Source organism: Hydra vulgaris, chromosome 11, assembly GCF_038396675.1.
Source record: "Hydra vulgaris chromosome 11, alternate assembly HydraT2T_AEP".
In the NCBI taxonomy this organism is placed as follows: Eukaryota; Metazoa; Cnidaria; class Hydrozoa; order Anthoathecata; family Hydridae; genus Hydra; species Hydra vulgaris.
Window position 1 is genome coordinate 51,280,101 of NC_088930.1, and position 14,934 is coordinate 51,295,034.

At 28.6% G+C, this 14,934-nt stretch overlaps 1 protein-coding gene across 2 annotated transcripts in view; it reads left to right on the forward strand.

Annotated features, from left to right (window-relative positions):
• LOC100212745 (cyclin-dependent kinase 2) overlaps positions 1 to 8,261 on the forward strand; it is a 32,410-nt gene extending 24,149 nt beyond the window's left edge. Inside the window, exons 7-9 of one of the 2 annotated variants that reach the window (XM_065809149.1) lie at positions 3,942 to 4,003; positions 4,110 to 4,251; positions 7,756 to 8,261. In XM_065809149.1, coding sequence (XP_065665221.1) covers positions 3,942 to 4,003; positions 4,110 to 4,251; positions 7,756 to 7,845 — 294 coding nt within the window. In that variant the 3' untranslated portion in view covers positions 7,846 to 8,261. The remainder of the gene's footprint in view (positions 1 to 3,941; positions 4,004 to 4,109; positions 4,252 to 7,755) is intronic. The other variant, XM_065809150.1, reaches the window with a different exon arrangement.
• The last annotated feature ends 6,673 nt before the right edge of the window (positions 8,262 to 14,934 follow it).

Consider the following 14,934-nt stretch of genomic DNA (forward strand, 5'->3'; position numbering starts at 1 on the left):
ACAAATCTTACATAACTTTGTGGATTCAGGCTGGCATGGAATCTTTTATTTCCTCTCAACAGTTCCAGGTCAAGCCTCACTCTTCTACAGCTTGTTGTCCAGACAACCTGTTGTAGTCTTACAGAAGTGCTCTCTGGAGCTGTTTCTTGTTTTCCAGCATGCTGGAAAGCAGCATCTGTTATCCCTTTTTTCAAAAATTATGGAGAGCGATCTGACTCATCTAATTACCGTCCTATTAGTCTTCTTCCTATCATAAACAAGGTTTTTGAATCTCTAATTAACAAATTAATCATCTTGAATCTAATAACTTACTTTCTGATCATTAATATGAGTTTCGATCTTCTCGTTCTACAGCTGATTTGCTAGCAGTAATAATCTATAGGTTTTATCGTGCATTAGATAGAGGTGGAGAGGTTAAGGCTATCGCCCTTGACATTTCAAAAGCTTTTGATAAAGTTTGGCATGCTGGTCTTCTCCATAAGCTTTCTTCTTACGGTGTATCTGGTAACATCTTTAAGATTATTGTGTCATTCCTTTCCAATCGTAGTATGAAAGTTGTCCTTGATAGACAGCACTCTTCTTCATATCCTGTAACTTCAAGGGTTCTTCAAGGTTTAGTCATTGGCGCTATACTCTATTTAATTTACATAAACAATCTTCCAGATATTCTCACATCTAAGGTGGTATTGTTCGCTGATGATACTACCATTTATTCGTGTCATTATAAGAAGCCAACACTCTCTGGTTGCTTAGATTGGGCATTTGAGCTTGTAAAGGATCTTATCTCTGCTACAGCATGGGTCTCACAGTGGCTGGTGAACTTTAATTCAGATAAAACTCAATTTTTTGCAGTCAATCGTTATTGCAATAATTTAGATCCTATATTTATGAGAAGTAATGTACTCGATGAGTCATCTACCTTTCATCTTCTAGGATTAACTCTTACTTCTGACCTTTCTTGGAAACTGTATTTCAAATCCATTGCAAAATTAATGGATCTGCTAATGTTGCATCTCTTTATCGTGCTCAACACTTTCCTTCTCCGGATTCTATTCTTTATTTCTATACATCTCAAATCCGTCCTTGTATCGAATACTGTTGCCATATCTGGGGCGGATCTTCTAATGATGCCCTTTTTCTTTTAGACAAGGTGCAAAAATGCATTGTAAACATAGTTGGACCTGCTCTTGCAGCCAAACTCCAACCATTATCACATCGTCGTAATGCTGCTTTTCTTTCTCTTTTCTACAAATACTATAATGCTCTAATGAGCTAGCGTCTCTTGTGCCATCTACTAAAATTCATTCTTGTGTTAATTAAAATTTCTCATTTTGATTTCAAATATGCAACTTATTTTTCACCATCACTTCAAGTTGTAAAGATATTTGGGTTCAAATCTTTAGTATTTGGGGTAAAATCCCTAATATTGTCAACAACAAAAAATATTCTAGAGTATGTCAACCTGGGTCTCAAAAGAAGCATATTTTCATAGAGATTTTTAAAAACATAGGATTTTGACCTGTTAATACTTATTAATAAAGAAGAAATTATATAGTTTTTTGATAGTTTGCAAACCTATAATTGTATTATATATTTATATATATATATATATATATATATATATATATATATATATATATATATATATATATATATATATATATATATATATATATATATATATATAAAGGAATATATTCATTTATAATAATTTCTTTGTTTATATTTATTGGTATGATTATGGCAGTTATATTGGTATTATTAGCTGTTTTTGTAATTAAAAACTTAACTGTTATTAAGAAAGTTTAGAACATCTGACATCATACTTCATTTTTCATTTATTTGTAATTTTAATTCATTCTTACATTTGTTGCTTAAAAACGTGGTTTGCTGTAGCAATTTTTTAAACATAAATTGTAATGTTATATCAGCTGTATAAAGATTCACATCTTCACAATACAATGCTTCTACAGCTATTCACATCTTCACAATACAATGCTTCTACAGCTATTCACATCTTCACAATACAATGTTTCTACAGCTATTTACATATTCACAATACAATGTTTCTACAGCTACTTTTAAAAGTTGCAAAGTAATATTATGTTTAATAACAGGCCAATATCTTTTTTTGTCAAATGTGGTTGTAGACTTAATATTTATTAGACTTTTTCTATTGCATTTTTAACTTCATAAAAGTGTTCTAACATTGTATCAAAAGGGTTCAAGTGTCAAAAATTAATGAAAGCTCATTATTAGTTTTTTTGGAGTATTTTATTATTATTTTTTGGTTATAGGCGAAATATTTTAACAATTTTTTAAAATCAGATCTATTTCAGATAATAGCACTAAACTACCAACATCATATTCTTCCTTGTCATCTGAAAAATATTTTGGTTCTATACTTGGTAATGCGGTAGTAGTGTAGCTGTAGAGCGCTTGCCTCATAAGCAAGAAGTTCTGAGTTCGATCCTCACCACGTCCCTGGTAGTACTGCACTCAGTTTGTTTGTGGACAGCGGCTTTGTTTGTCAAGGTTCATGTTTGTCAAATGTTTAAATTTTTTACTCTAAACTACCTGTGCATTTATTAGCTGGCATCAATCTGTGAACTCTAGCAAGACTGAGATTTTAAATTTTGTCAAAAACTTGTGCATTTACATTTATATAACAACATTTTTTTAACAAGTGTCCACTCATCTGATGTGATACTACTTTATCTTAATAATACCCTGTTCACACGGGAGATAAAATGTGTTTTATTTTAAACGTGCTTTATGTTTTTAATGTTGTAAACTTTTGTAAATATATTGCAATGCAGTGATAAATGCATTCTTAAATAATGTGCTCTACACCAAGATGAACTGAGCAATATATTTGTTCAATGGAATTGCATACATAAACGGGATTGGTTTCTATTTGGGTTATTAACACATTGTTCATTATTTTCGATAGGGAAGCAAATACTTTATCTTTGCTACAGATTTGGTTAGAGAATGATGGTCTTTAAAGTTAAAATTAATATACTGTGAGCATTTCAGGCTGGTGTTTGATTCAATTCTTTGATCAATCAATGTGGTACAAAAGAAATATCTAATGTATATTAATGTTAGTTTTTTTAATCTTTTCTTTCTCCATTGTTAATCTAATTTTTGAAACTCTGATTTGAAGTGATTCTTAGCTTTAACTGTCTATTAAATACTATTTTGCTATTGGCTTCGACTATATATTAACAAGCAAATCTTTGTCAATTCCATGTGAAGAGAAAAAGTTGTTTTTTTTTCTCTTCACATGGAATAAAGTAAGTAACAGTTAAGGTATTTTGTATTTTAAGTTAAATTTATGTTAGACTAAAGTGTCTTTGAAAATTTTATATTGAATATATGTTTAGCATACTTTAAAACAGACGCTATAGTGATTTAAAGAAGGTGAACAGATAGAAAGAAACAAAGGGAAATATTTTTTTTGGTATTTCCTGAATATTTTTACCAAAACATTTTCCAGGTTAAAAAATGATCTAGATGATTTTAGTTATGAAATTATCTTATCACAAAAATCTTTGTGATAAGATAATCTGTCTTATCACAAGATCATCTAGATCATTGTAGATAAGACATACTAATTTTACTCTTTGTGAATGTAACAACTGATGAATAAACATTATCAAAGCAATGAGTTATAAGATTATATTTTAAATGAACAGCTAAATATAAATTAGTTAAAAAGAAAGACTTTGGATATTAGTAAAACAAACTTATTTAAAAATAGATTTTTTTTTTTTTTTTTAATTTTTATTAGTGGCCAATGTTTTTAAGTTGTTTTTGTGTTTTAATTAGTGGTTAATTTTGCTGTGTAGTTTAGAAGGTTAAGATTTAAGAGATTTATAATGTATAGTTTAGGAGGTTGGGATTTAAGAGATTTATAACTTGTTACAATTTTATAGATGACAAGAAAAGCACTTTTTCCTGGTGACTCTGAAATTGATCAACTTTTTAAAGTGTTTAGGTAAGTTTATTTATAACTTTGTAAATCTGTTTCATTAGTAAAACATAACACACAAAACACATTTATTTTATTATGTTGTTATTATTACCAACATTTTGTTGTTTAGAGTATTAGGAACCCCAAATGAGAAAGTTTGGCCAGGGGTTACAGATTTAAAAGAGTTCAAATCAGATTTTCCGAAATGGCGTCCACAACCTTTTCAAGCATTTCTTCCTATGCTTGATGAAAATGGAATTGATTTATTAGAAGTATGAACTTTAATAATTTTTATACAAATGTGTTTATATTTAATTTAGTTTAAAAAATTTTGATCAGCCTATGAGTATGTGTTTACATAGCCAGATGGCTCAATATAAATTATTTTTTATGTATTTATTTTCAGAGACTATGATTAATTAATTTTTTACTAGAGCCAAGCCTAAACATGAGGGTTTTTTAATAAAAAGATTTGACTAACTCTGAGTTTAAACCATTTATAGACTTAAAATCTTCAGTTATTAAATGTCGCAAATTGTGGAGATTAAATCACTGTAGACAATGCAAAGTTCTTTTTTTAAAATCATTATTTAATGGTATTGTTATACTTTAGACATAATACTCAAATCAAGGGACAGTATGAAAAAATTTGACAAAAAGCAATGAATAAAGTAATGAGTAACTTGTTTGCTATACATAAAACTTTTTCATTTTCCTTTGTTATACATAAAGCTTTTTGATTTTGCAAACTTTTAATTTCTTAATCGAATTTAAGTTTTGATTATTATCTCAAAAAGTTGAACTTAAGAGAAAGCAAAGACCTTTAAATTTCTAATAAATGAACATCACAACTATTTGAACTTTGAAAAAGTAGAAATTAAATTTTAAAATGAATTTAAAGCATTAAAGTTTAAATAGAAGGTTTACAACCATTTTAGCATTGCAATTAATCATTAGGAGGTAATCATTAGGAGGTAAATCATTATTTTGACAGATCTATTAGTAAACAACACTTCCTTTATCTAAATATTAAAGTACTCTGCGTTGTACCCTCTCTAAAGTTACATATATAAAACTATTTGATTTTCCAAACTTTTAATTTGTTGATCAAACTTTAAATTTTAATTATTATCCCAAGAAGTTGAACTTTAGAAAAGCCAAGACATTTAAATTTCTAATAAATAAACATCACAACTAATAAAACTAATAGAAATTAAAGTTAATATTTAGTTTAAATTGAAGATTTACAACCATTTTAGCATGGAAGTATACTAAAGTCATTTTGACAGATCTATAAGTAAAGACTCAACAACACTTCCTTTATCTAAATATTTCTCCCACCCATTCAGTAAGGTAAAAAGCTCTGCATTGTACCCTCTCTAAAGCCCACAAAATAATTTTTTCAAATTAAGCTAAGTAATAAATTTTATTTTGCTCAAGTAAAATAATCTCAAAACACTTGTGAAAGTGAAAAGTTTAAGTGAAAGTGAAGTGAAAGTCTTAGAGAAACTGAAGTGAAAGTGAAGTGTCACAATACATATTAGAGTTTGACTCTATTGGTCAGATTTTTTTTTTAAACTTAGTACAGCTTTTTTTTGTTTGATTTTTATGTTGTTAGAAATTTTTTTAGCAATATACCAGAACCCTCTTGAATTTTTCTTTCCTAGTATTTTTACATATTGTTTCATTAATTCTAGCCTCGTGTGTATTTCTATAAGCTAGTCTGAAGACTAGCTTATAATAGAATAGTAGAAAAGTCTGCAGACTAGCTTATAGAATAGTAGAATAGCTTATAATAGATTCTTGTGACCCTGTTAAGAATAAAGCTCACAACACTTTTTTTGAATCTCTTACTCAGTCAACTTATTATTTAAGCCTCCTAGATTTCACTAAAAACAACCCATTCTTTAGCCTGTTATTCTCAAATGACTAAATCTTATATCATCTTAAATTCTAAAGGATTTTATAGTACATTTAATTTTTAATTTTCTTTTCATGTAGTTTAAATTTTATTTATTTAGTTGAGAACAGGGCAGATTTGTTTGTTAAGAATGAATTATAATTTTTTTTTTTTTTTCATTTTCATATTATAGTTTTTTAAATATTAAGCTTTTATTTATACAGATCATGAATTTAAAAAAAATATTTAAATTTATACAGAATCATGAATCCATTATTCAATAAGTTTTTAAGTGAATTCATGAAAAAATATTACATTATTTTGTTTTTTATCTTTATTTTTTGCAAATAGTATAGGAGTTGTCTAACAAATAAAAAGGCAAAAAAAAATCAAAGAAAAAGTTTATATCAACGTAATGAAAAAGGTGTTCATTTTTATAGAAATTTAGTCGTTATTTTATTGATGGAAGTAAGAATGGGCTAGCGACAAACATTTAGATCATTTATTTAGCGTTTTTTTTTTTTTTTTTTATGCAAAAACATTTATTGCTTATCTGTACAATAAAAACAGTCATTGCTCGCCTTAACAAGAAACAGTCATTGCTCAAGGCATAAAATCGAAAAAAATGATTAAACCAAACCCAATTTCAAAATGAATTAACACATTAAAAAAATAATAGTAATATTTTAATCAACTAATTATAGTAGGTATCAAAAAAATTTTAAAAAATTTAATTCAAATTATAATTTTCTAAAATGTTATTGAAGCAAATTAAAAATTTGAAAAAAATCTTGCACATTCATGAAGAAAGTTTATGAAATTATAAACGAGTCTCAAAAACTACTGGAATCCTCGTATCTACTGTTGAAAGGTTTATAAATAATATAAGAAGTTTTTTTGAGCAATTGAAAATACTTAAAATGTGACTTAAGTCAACTTCCTGGTGACGAATAAGTAACGTGTAAGCAATAAGTATAAATAAAAACTTGTAGACAAATATGACAAAAAAATTGCTCTTATGACGACCAACTTATAGTTGAAGGAATAAAAGTAGAGCATTTGTGAAGGTCATCAACTTTGACATTAGAAATTTATATTTAAAAGCGTCTTCAAAAGCAACTTTAGCCCCTCATTCGACCGCACATTAGATTTTGTTTGCTTTGGCCTGACTTAGCTTCGTACCATTATGCTAAGAAAACTTTGGAGTGGTATAAATTGAGAAAGGTTAATTGTGTACCAAAAAACCTCAATCTACCAAATTGAGTTCCAGCCTATCAACAAATGTTCCGGTATTGGCAAAGAATTTTTTATTGAGCGACATTTTTATGTTATTATTACCTAATTTCATGACTATTAGTTAAATTACTCGTTTCTTTTTTAACTAAAATCTTATGTTTTGTTTGTTCTATTTTCAAACAAATCGATTGAAGTTTTATTATAGCGATATTAGTTATAGCAGTCTTAGTTTCGTAGCGAACGATATAACTACAAATTATATTAATAAAAGTAAATTTCCTGATTTTCCGCCGGGAATTTTATTTATTTTATGTTATAGGAATGTCATTAATCATAGTTGAATTAACGTAGGCGAAAAAAATATTGTTATAATAATATATATTTTTTAATATACAATTTATATAAGTGAACTACTTGCAAATTGGAGTTAATTTTTTTTTTTTACTATTTAGCTTCTAAAAATCTTTTCTTTTTTTTTCTTTTTTTTTCAACTTATATATTATTGTTTATATCTTCTCTATAATATTTAAGTCCAAGGGCCATGCCTAATATTGTATCAAAATTAATATTGGTAGCAAATTAGATTTATAATTGACTGTTTAAACTGATAACTTGGAAATTAAACAAGTTTTTTATTTAGAAAATGCTCTTATATTCTCCCGCTTCTCGCATTTCTGCTAAAAACGCCATGAATCATCCTTATTTTGACGACCTAAATCATAATGTGTGAAGGAGTTACGCCCCTCTTCTACTGCTTACGCAGAAAAGTGCAACTAATGCAACCAAATGATTTTCCCGCTTTTTATCGTAATACGTTTCAAGTTTTTGGAATTAAAATAAATTATTTTGTCGAGTATATTTTTGTGTTTGTTTGTATATACTGTACATAAAGAAATCTTCTTATATTATTTATCTGTATATTTTAAAACACGAAGTTTTAAGAAAGGGATTTTCAAATACTTATTTGTAATTTTCGCTTGTCTGCTTTTTTTGGTATAAAAGTTATAGTATATTTCAAATTTAGATGAATTATTTCAATGTACTTGTAATCGAAGTTTTTAGTTCGAGTTAAAATAATAATACAAAATTTATTCCTAATTAATTTGGGATTTTTTAATTTAAATAAAAAATATACATGCATTAAACATTTATTTTGTCGTTTTTCAATTTTATTTCGATTATTTAATATTTTTTACTATTACTATATTTTAAATTGACTATTTAATTCAATGGTTGTCGAATTGTTGAGACTTTTCACTCCTCTCCCAATATTTCCGAGTATTTATTATTAGTACCTTAATATTTATGCAAAAAACAACAGTATTTCCTCGAAATTTTTATGTTTTATATTCCACAAAAACCTTGAGTACTGGCTTTTAGGTTTTTAAATTTAAAAGGTTTTCATAAGTTTTTAAAAACATCAGGTCTAAAAGAGAGGAAAAGAAAACTGCAATTTTCTACTATTTTATTTTTACAAAAAAAGTAATACTTTTTAATAAAAAGCCAAATCAGGTTGATTTGATTATATTTTACCTTGGATCAGCAGCTCTTCAGATAAATTAAACATAATTTTTATTTCATGTTCAGATATGCTATAATGCGTTTTTTCTACATTTACACTAGGTTACATTTGCAAACTTTTTTTTAAATTTACGATATTTGACTTACTTATTTAATTTTAGAGATGCCTTTTGCAATACGCAGTTGTCCAATTCTGTAAATGATATCTCTTTCGAGGTTTGTAGTTTTGTACAAATTGCCGAATGGAAATTTGTTGTTCAAGCAGTTGTTTTGAATTTAAGAAAGTTGAAAAATAAGTATGTAATTATACTTGACATCTTGTGACCCAGTATTTGCATGGCACAATGGATATTACTAATGCTCGTTGAGCTCAAGATGCGGATTGTCAAATCTCTTCTTGTGAAACTTTTTTTTTGTGATAAACTTTTTTTGGCCTGTAGTAGGAGTTAATGAACTTTTTTTTTCGTTACGACCAATAACTTTTTTATTCATAAAATTATTTGTCATAACCTTAGTCTACATAGTTTTATGTGTATTAACTATTACTGTTGTAACTAAAAGTAACATTACTATATATTATTTACGTTTTAAAAGTTGAGTAATGTACATACATGCGCAGCGAAGAGTACATTTTTTTTTTTTTAGTTAACATCTTCGCTTCCAACAAGGCTGCAAGCAATCACTAATTAGAGTTAAAAGTTACTGAAAGAGAAAAGATGAAAATTGTAGAGCAAGTAACGATTGACAAGCAAATTCCAAAGAACTGATGTTCGAGGGAAAAAACTAGACGAATAAGAGTTTTTGGAGTACTTAGGAACAATCACAGAAAAAAGATGGACTTAATTGAATGACGAGTAACATGAGAATGAATTTTAGTAGATGGCACAAGAGACGCTAGCTTTTTAGAGCAGTGCCCATTATAGTATTTGTAGAAAAGAGAAAGAGAAGCAACGCTACGACAATGTGATAATGGTTGGAGGTTGGCTGCTAGAGCAGGTCCAAATATGTTTACAATGCGTTATTGCACCTTGTCTAAAAGAGAAAGGGCACCATTAGAAGATCCGCCCCAAATATGGCAACAGTATTCCATACAAGGTCGGATTTGAGATTTATAGAGATAGAGAATAGAATCCGAAGTTAAAAAGTGTCGAGCTCGATAAAGAGATGCAACCTTAGCAGATGCTAATTTTGCAACTGGTTTGATATATGGTTTCCAAGAAAGATCAGAAGTAAGAGTTAATCTTAGAAGATGAAGGGTAGATGACTCATCGAGTACATTACCGTTCATAAATATAGGAAGATCTAAATTATTGCAATAACGATTGGCTGAAAAAAGTCGAGTTTTATCTGAATTAAAGTTTACCAGCCACTGTGAGCCCCATACTGTAGCAAAAGTGAAATCCTTTTCAATGCCCCCTTTTCAAACTCAAATGCCCCTTTCTTATCATGAAAAGAATAAATGGTAGTATCATCAGCAAACAAAGCCACCTTAAATGTAAGAATATCTGGAAGATTGTTAATGTAAATTGAAAACAGTATAGGGCCAAAGATTGAACCTTAAGGAACCCCTAAATTTACAGAATAAGAAGAAGAGTGCTGTCCATCGAGGGCAACTTTTATACTACGATTGGAAAGAATGGATTCAATAATCTTAAAGATGTTTCCAGATACACCGTAAGAAGAAAGCTTATGGAGAAGACCAGCATGCCAAACTTTATCAAAAGCTTTAAAAATGTCAAGAGGGATGGGCTTAACCTCTCCACCTTTTTAATGATCAGAAAGTAAGTTATTAGATTCAAGATGAGAGAAATCCATATTGATGATCAGAAATTAAGTTATTAGATTCAAGATGAGAGATTAAATTTTTGTTAATAAAAGATTTAAAAAACCTTGTTTATGAAAGAAAGAAGACTAGTGGGACGGAAGTTAAACGAATCAGATCGCTCTCCAGAATTTTTGAAAATAGGGATAACAGATGCCGCTTTCCAGCTGGCTGGAAAACAAGAATCTGATAAGCACTTGTTGAATAGTTTTGAAAGTATAGACGACAGCTCCGGAGAACACTCCTGCAAGACTACAACAGGTATTTTGTCTTGACTACAGGCAGTAGAAGAGTCTAAGCAGGAAATCACTTTAGATAAGGAAGCTGGAGTGATACGAATGTCAAGCAATAGATCAACCTGTTTGTCAGATATATTAGGTAGAACGCAACTAGTGGAATTAAGAGATGATATTGATGAAAAGTTCTTAGCAAACAGCTCAGCTTTGTCTTTAGGTAAGGTGACAACGTTTAAACCATGCAAAAGAGGTAGAATTACAGATTTGCCCTTATTATTATGAAGGGGGTTGGTGATAAGACCAATTATGTCTTCTTCTTGCCCCAGCTATTTGTATTTATATTATGCTTTACGACTTTAATAAGTTTATATGGCAGAAAAATAAATAAAAATTTATACTATTAAAGATTCTCCAGAAGTCACAAGAGCCTAATTTTTGTGATTAAATACAAGATTTCATGACCTGAGAATAAAAAGTTTTGTCTAACGCCAAAACCTGCTTTGGCGTTAGACAAAACTTTTTTACAATGGTTTTTAGCAGTAATAAGCAGACGCCTGTTTTCTGGAGAATTGTTTTGCTGATAGATATGGAAGATTAATATTAAAAACAATTTGTTTTATTATTATTACGTTTATTATAACAACGAAAAGTCTCAAATCCCCGATTTCGGATCGGTGATTTTATTTTAACTACGTCCAGTGGCGTAACTATAAATTTGGGGCCCCCCGCCAAAAACGAAAAGGGGCCCTCCCACTTTAAATTTTTTCAAAATATATTTACAAATGAAATATCCAATATTTTCTTTTTATATTGAGTTAATATAACACGATTAAGTATATAAAAAATATTTATTTTATAAATTTGAGAAATAATCTAGAATCTTTTCACAAAATAATTATAAAAAAGAACGAACATCCTTAATAGCAAAAACTAACTTTACCTCACTTATGCCTATGGGAGAATTTTTATTTTCATAATAACTATACTATCTTAAGACAGTAATTCTTAGAATGCTATCAAGAATAGAAAAAAAAATAGAAGAATATTCTAAGAAACTTTGTACTTGTTGAACAACTTTAAATATAAACTTTTCTTGCCTTCTTATTCGCAAATTCCGCAATTACTTTATCTAATTCTAATGTTTGTGCTTTTTCGTTCTCTATTGCCAAAATTGCACAATGTTTGAGACGCTCCTGAGACATGCTATTTCTTAAATATGATTTGATAATCTTTAATTTGCTGAAAGATCTTTCAGCACTTGCAACTGTCACAGGTATTGTCATCAATAGCAATATTGCTGTGTTTACATCTGAAAAATCGCACTCCATAAAACTGTATTTGATGAGCAGTATATCAGCTAAATCTTTTAATGTAGTTGCTTCTGTGATGTCATTTTTAATAAAAGTGATTGCATTAATTAATTGGGTTGGAAAATGTTTTGTCAAATCGTCTGGGTAACTATGTTGCAATAATTTAGCTGATTTAATGAGATCATCTTCAGACAATTTTATTAAATTTTGAGGTTGCAAAAAACTAAAAAGATTTGAAAGTTTTTCCATTCCAGTAAATATATCACTTATTTGCACGTTAACAATATCTATGGTCCTATAAAAAACATTAATTGGAAATCATTTTTCAGCGCATTCGTTTAAATCACTTAACCTTAACCTTAAGCTTAATCTTAACCTTAAATATTGGTTTTATTTTCCACTTACTGCAAATAGTAACAGCCTCTAATTTAAATAAATCGTAATTTGATCTAAAATCTTTTAACTTGAATTTCAGTGTACCAAATAACGTATACTTGACATGCTTCAATATGTTTTAGGCTATTAGCATGACTTTTTATTTTTTTACTTAGCCCTTTCCAGTCTCGAACTCCCGTACGCCATTGGTTATTTTTATCATTTGAAAATAGCCAACATGGTTCACAATATGCTGAGTCCAGAATTTTGGAATAACAGAGCCAAAATCGCTGTGTTCGACCAAATTTATATGCACAATAATAATAATTTGTGGAAAAATGTCTAAAATTTTGTAAAGGATCTTTTTTAAATGGTCCTTTTGGTTTGCATCTTTCAGAGGAAATAATAAATCTTTTTGTGCTATCATCAAGAAATTTTCCTTTAAAATATCCCATATCTGTTGTTAATGTATTTAATTCCTGAAATATATTCGGTTCTGGAACTGTTTCTTCAACTTGCATTGCAGTGGTAAGATTGTTAGGATTTGCGAAAATATATGCATTACTTTTATAACGAGATTCATTATGATCTTTCGAAATTTCCTTGTGTTCTAAGTTAATTGAAACAGATAACATTTCTTCTTGTTGGGTTGCTTGAGAAGTACTAGTAACGACATTGATATTTTTATCTGCAACTTCTTCACTAGGTTTCTGTTCTACTGATGAAAAAAATTAGGATATCTTTTTATTGTTTTTACGTAATCTATCATTAGCCTCCTTTTTTAATTTCCTTTTTCTGGCTCCACTCATATAAGTTCTTTTTGAGTCCATGCTATTGTAAGAAAAAGTTTTATTAGAACAATTATATGTATTAACCCTATAGATAAAAACTTATGTGGCCAAATATTTTTGAATAAATAATAAACTTAAATTGTATTTATTCTTTAGTTCGTATCTTGAGTCCTCCCTTTTAATTTTATATCAAATATGTACACATAATTTGTGTTTCTTTGTTAATTCGTACTATCCTCGTACTATAGCAAAACCTCGTGCGTACTCAACACAAAAACATGGTTCTACCTGTATCGCGTTTATATACATTTTTTATATTAAAATTCAAGATCTCAGTAATAAATTTATATAGGATATTTTAAATCGCTAGAATAAAATTGCAAGATTTTTTTAACAAGCTGTTAAAAAATATTGCCAATATTATAAATATAACTAATTTATTACCTACTAGCTAAACATTTTGATAACTCAACTTATTGTTATGAAAATTATAATTATACGACTTTTTTACTGCTTTGCATGAATGCATATAAATAGAAAAGCACTTACCTTCTGAATATAATTATATTTAATAATTTATGCTTAATTTTCCACTATAAAATCACCTGACTTTATCGACAAATACTAAAGTACTAAATTATATCAGCGGTATTTCTATAATAGACAACGTTACTATTTGCTAATTACTTACTAATATTCAATAGAAATTCTATAATGGATTTGCTATCGAAGTTAAATTCTGAAATAGAATTTCTATTGAAATTTAATTCTCCGATAAAACTTTTATTAAAACTAAATCTATTATGGGATTTCTATTGAAATTAAATTCTATGATAGAATTTCTATTGAAATTAAATTCTATGATAGAGTTCCTATTGTTTAAAAATTATCTGTTTTTCATTTAAGAATACGTGAAAAATCTTCACGGGGCCCTCTAAGCTCCGGGGCCCCACCGCCTTGCGGGGCTGTGCTCCCCCTAGTTATGCCACTGACAACGTCTTAAATCTTGAAATTCTGATTGCTTTGTATGCAATCTCTAAATAAAAAAATTAGAGATTCTAAAAGCTTGTTTATCAGGATTGAATGTTAATAATGCTCCTATCAAAAGGAGCCTTAAAACCCAATATCGGCATTTTCAAGTAGTTTTTCAAGTAAGCATGCACATAAATAAACTTTTGATACCTTTAATTAAGACCACCTTAACTTTGTACCTACCCTCCCACCCATCTGCCTTAAAACCCTACTATATTTATTTAAAAGAAGAAAAAAAAAACAGGGCGAGTTGGACGATTTGTTTTGTTTTGTTTTGTTAGTCAGTTTGTCCGATTAGATTTCCGATAAGCAGGTAACGATAAGTAAGTAACGTTTCCGCTAACGCACCCGTTTATTTACAATTAAACTTTTTATTATGCGCTTTCATTAAAGTCTTTCATTGTGCGCTTTTTTTTTTTTATACCATGTTGTGTTTTTTTATATCATGTTTCTGTTCCGTTTGCTTCAGTGTCCACTTTAATCTTGTTTTAATTTCGTAATAACATCATGAATACCCATATTCTTCAATAATCTTAATTATTGTCACATGGTACATAAGATTTGTATAGTTTACACGGTAATAACATTGTTATTGTGTCTGGTTTTATTAGTAATATTATTACTGACATAATAACAATGTTAGTATCATAGTAATATTAAAATCACTAATACTGTTATGCTATTAATTTTATTATTACATGACTTTTATATATCTTATACTTTTATAGTATT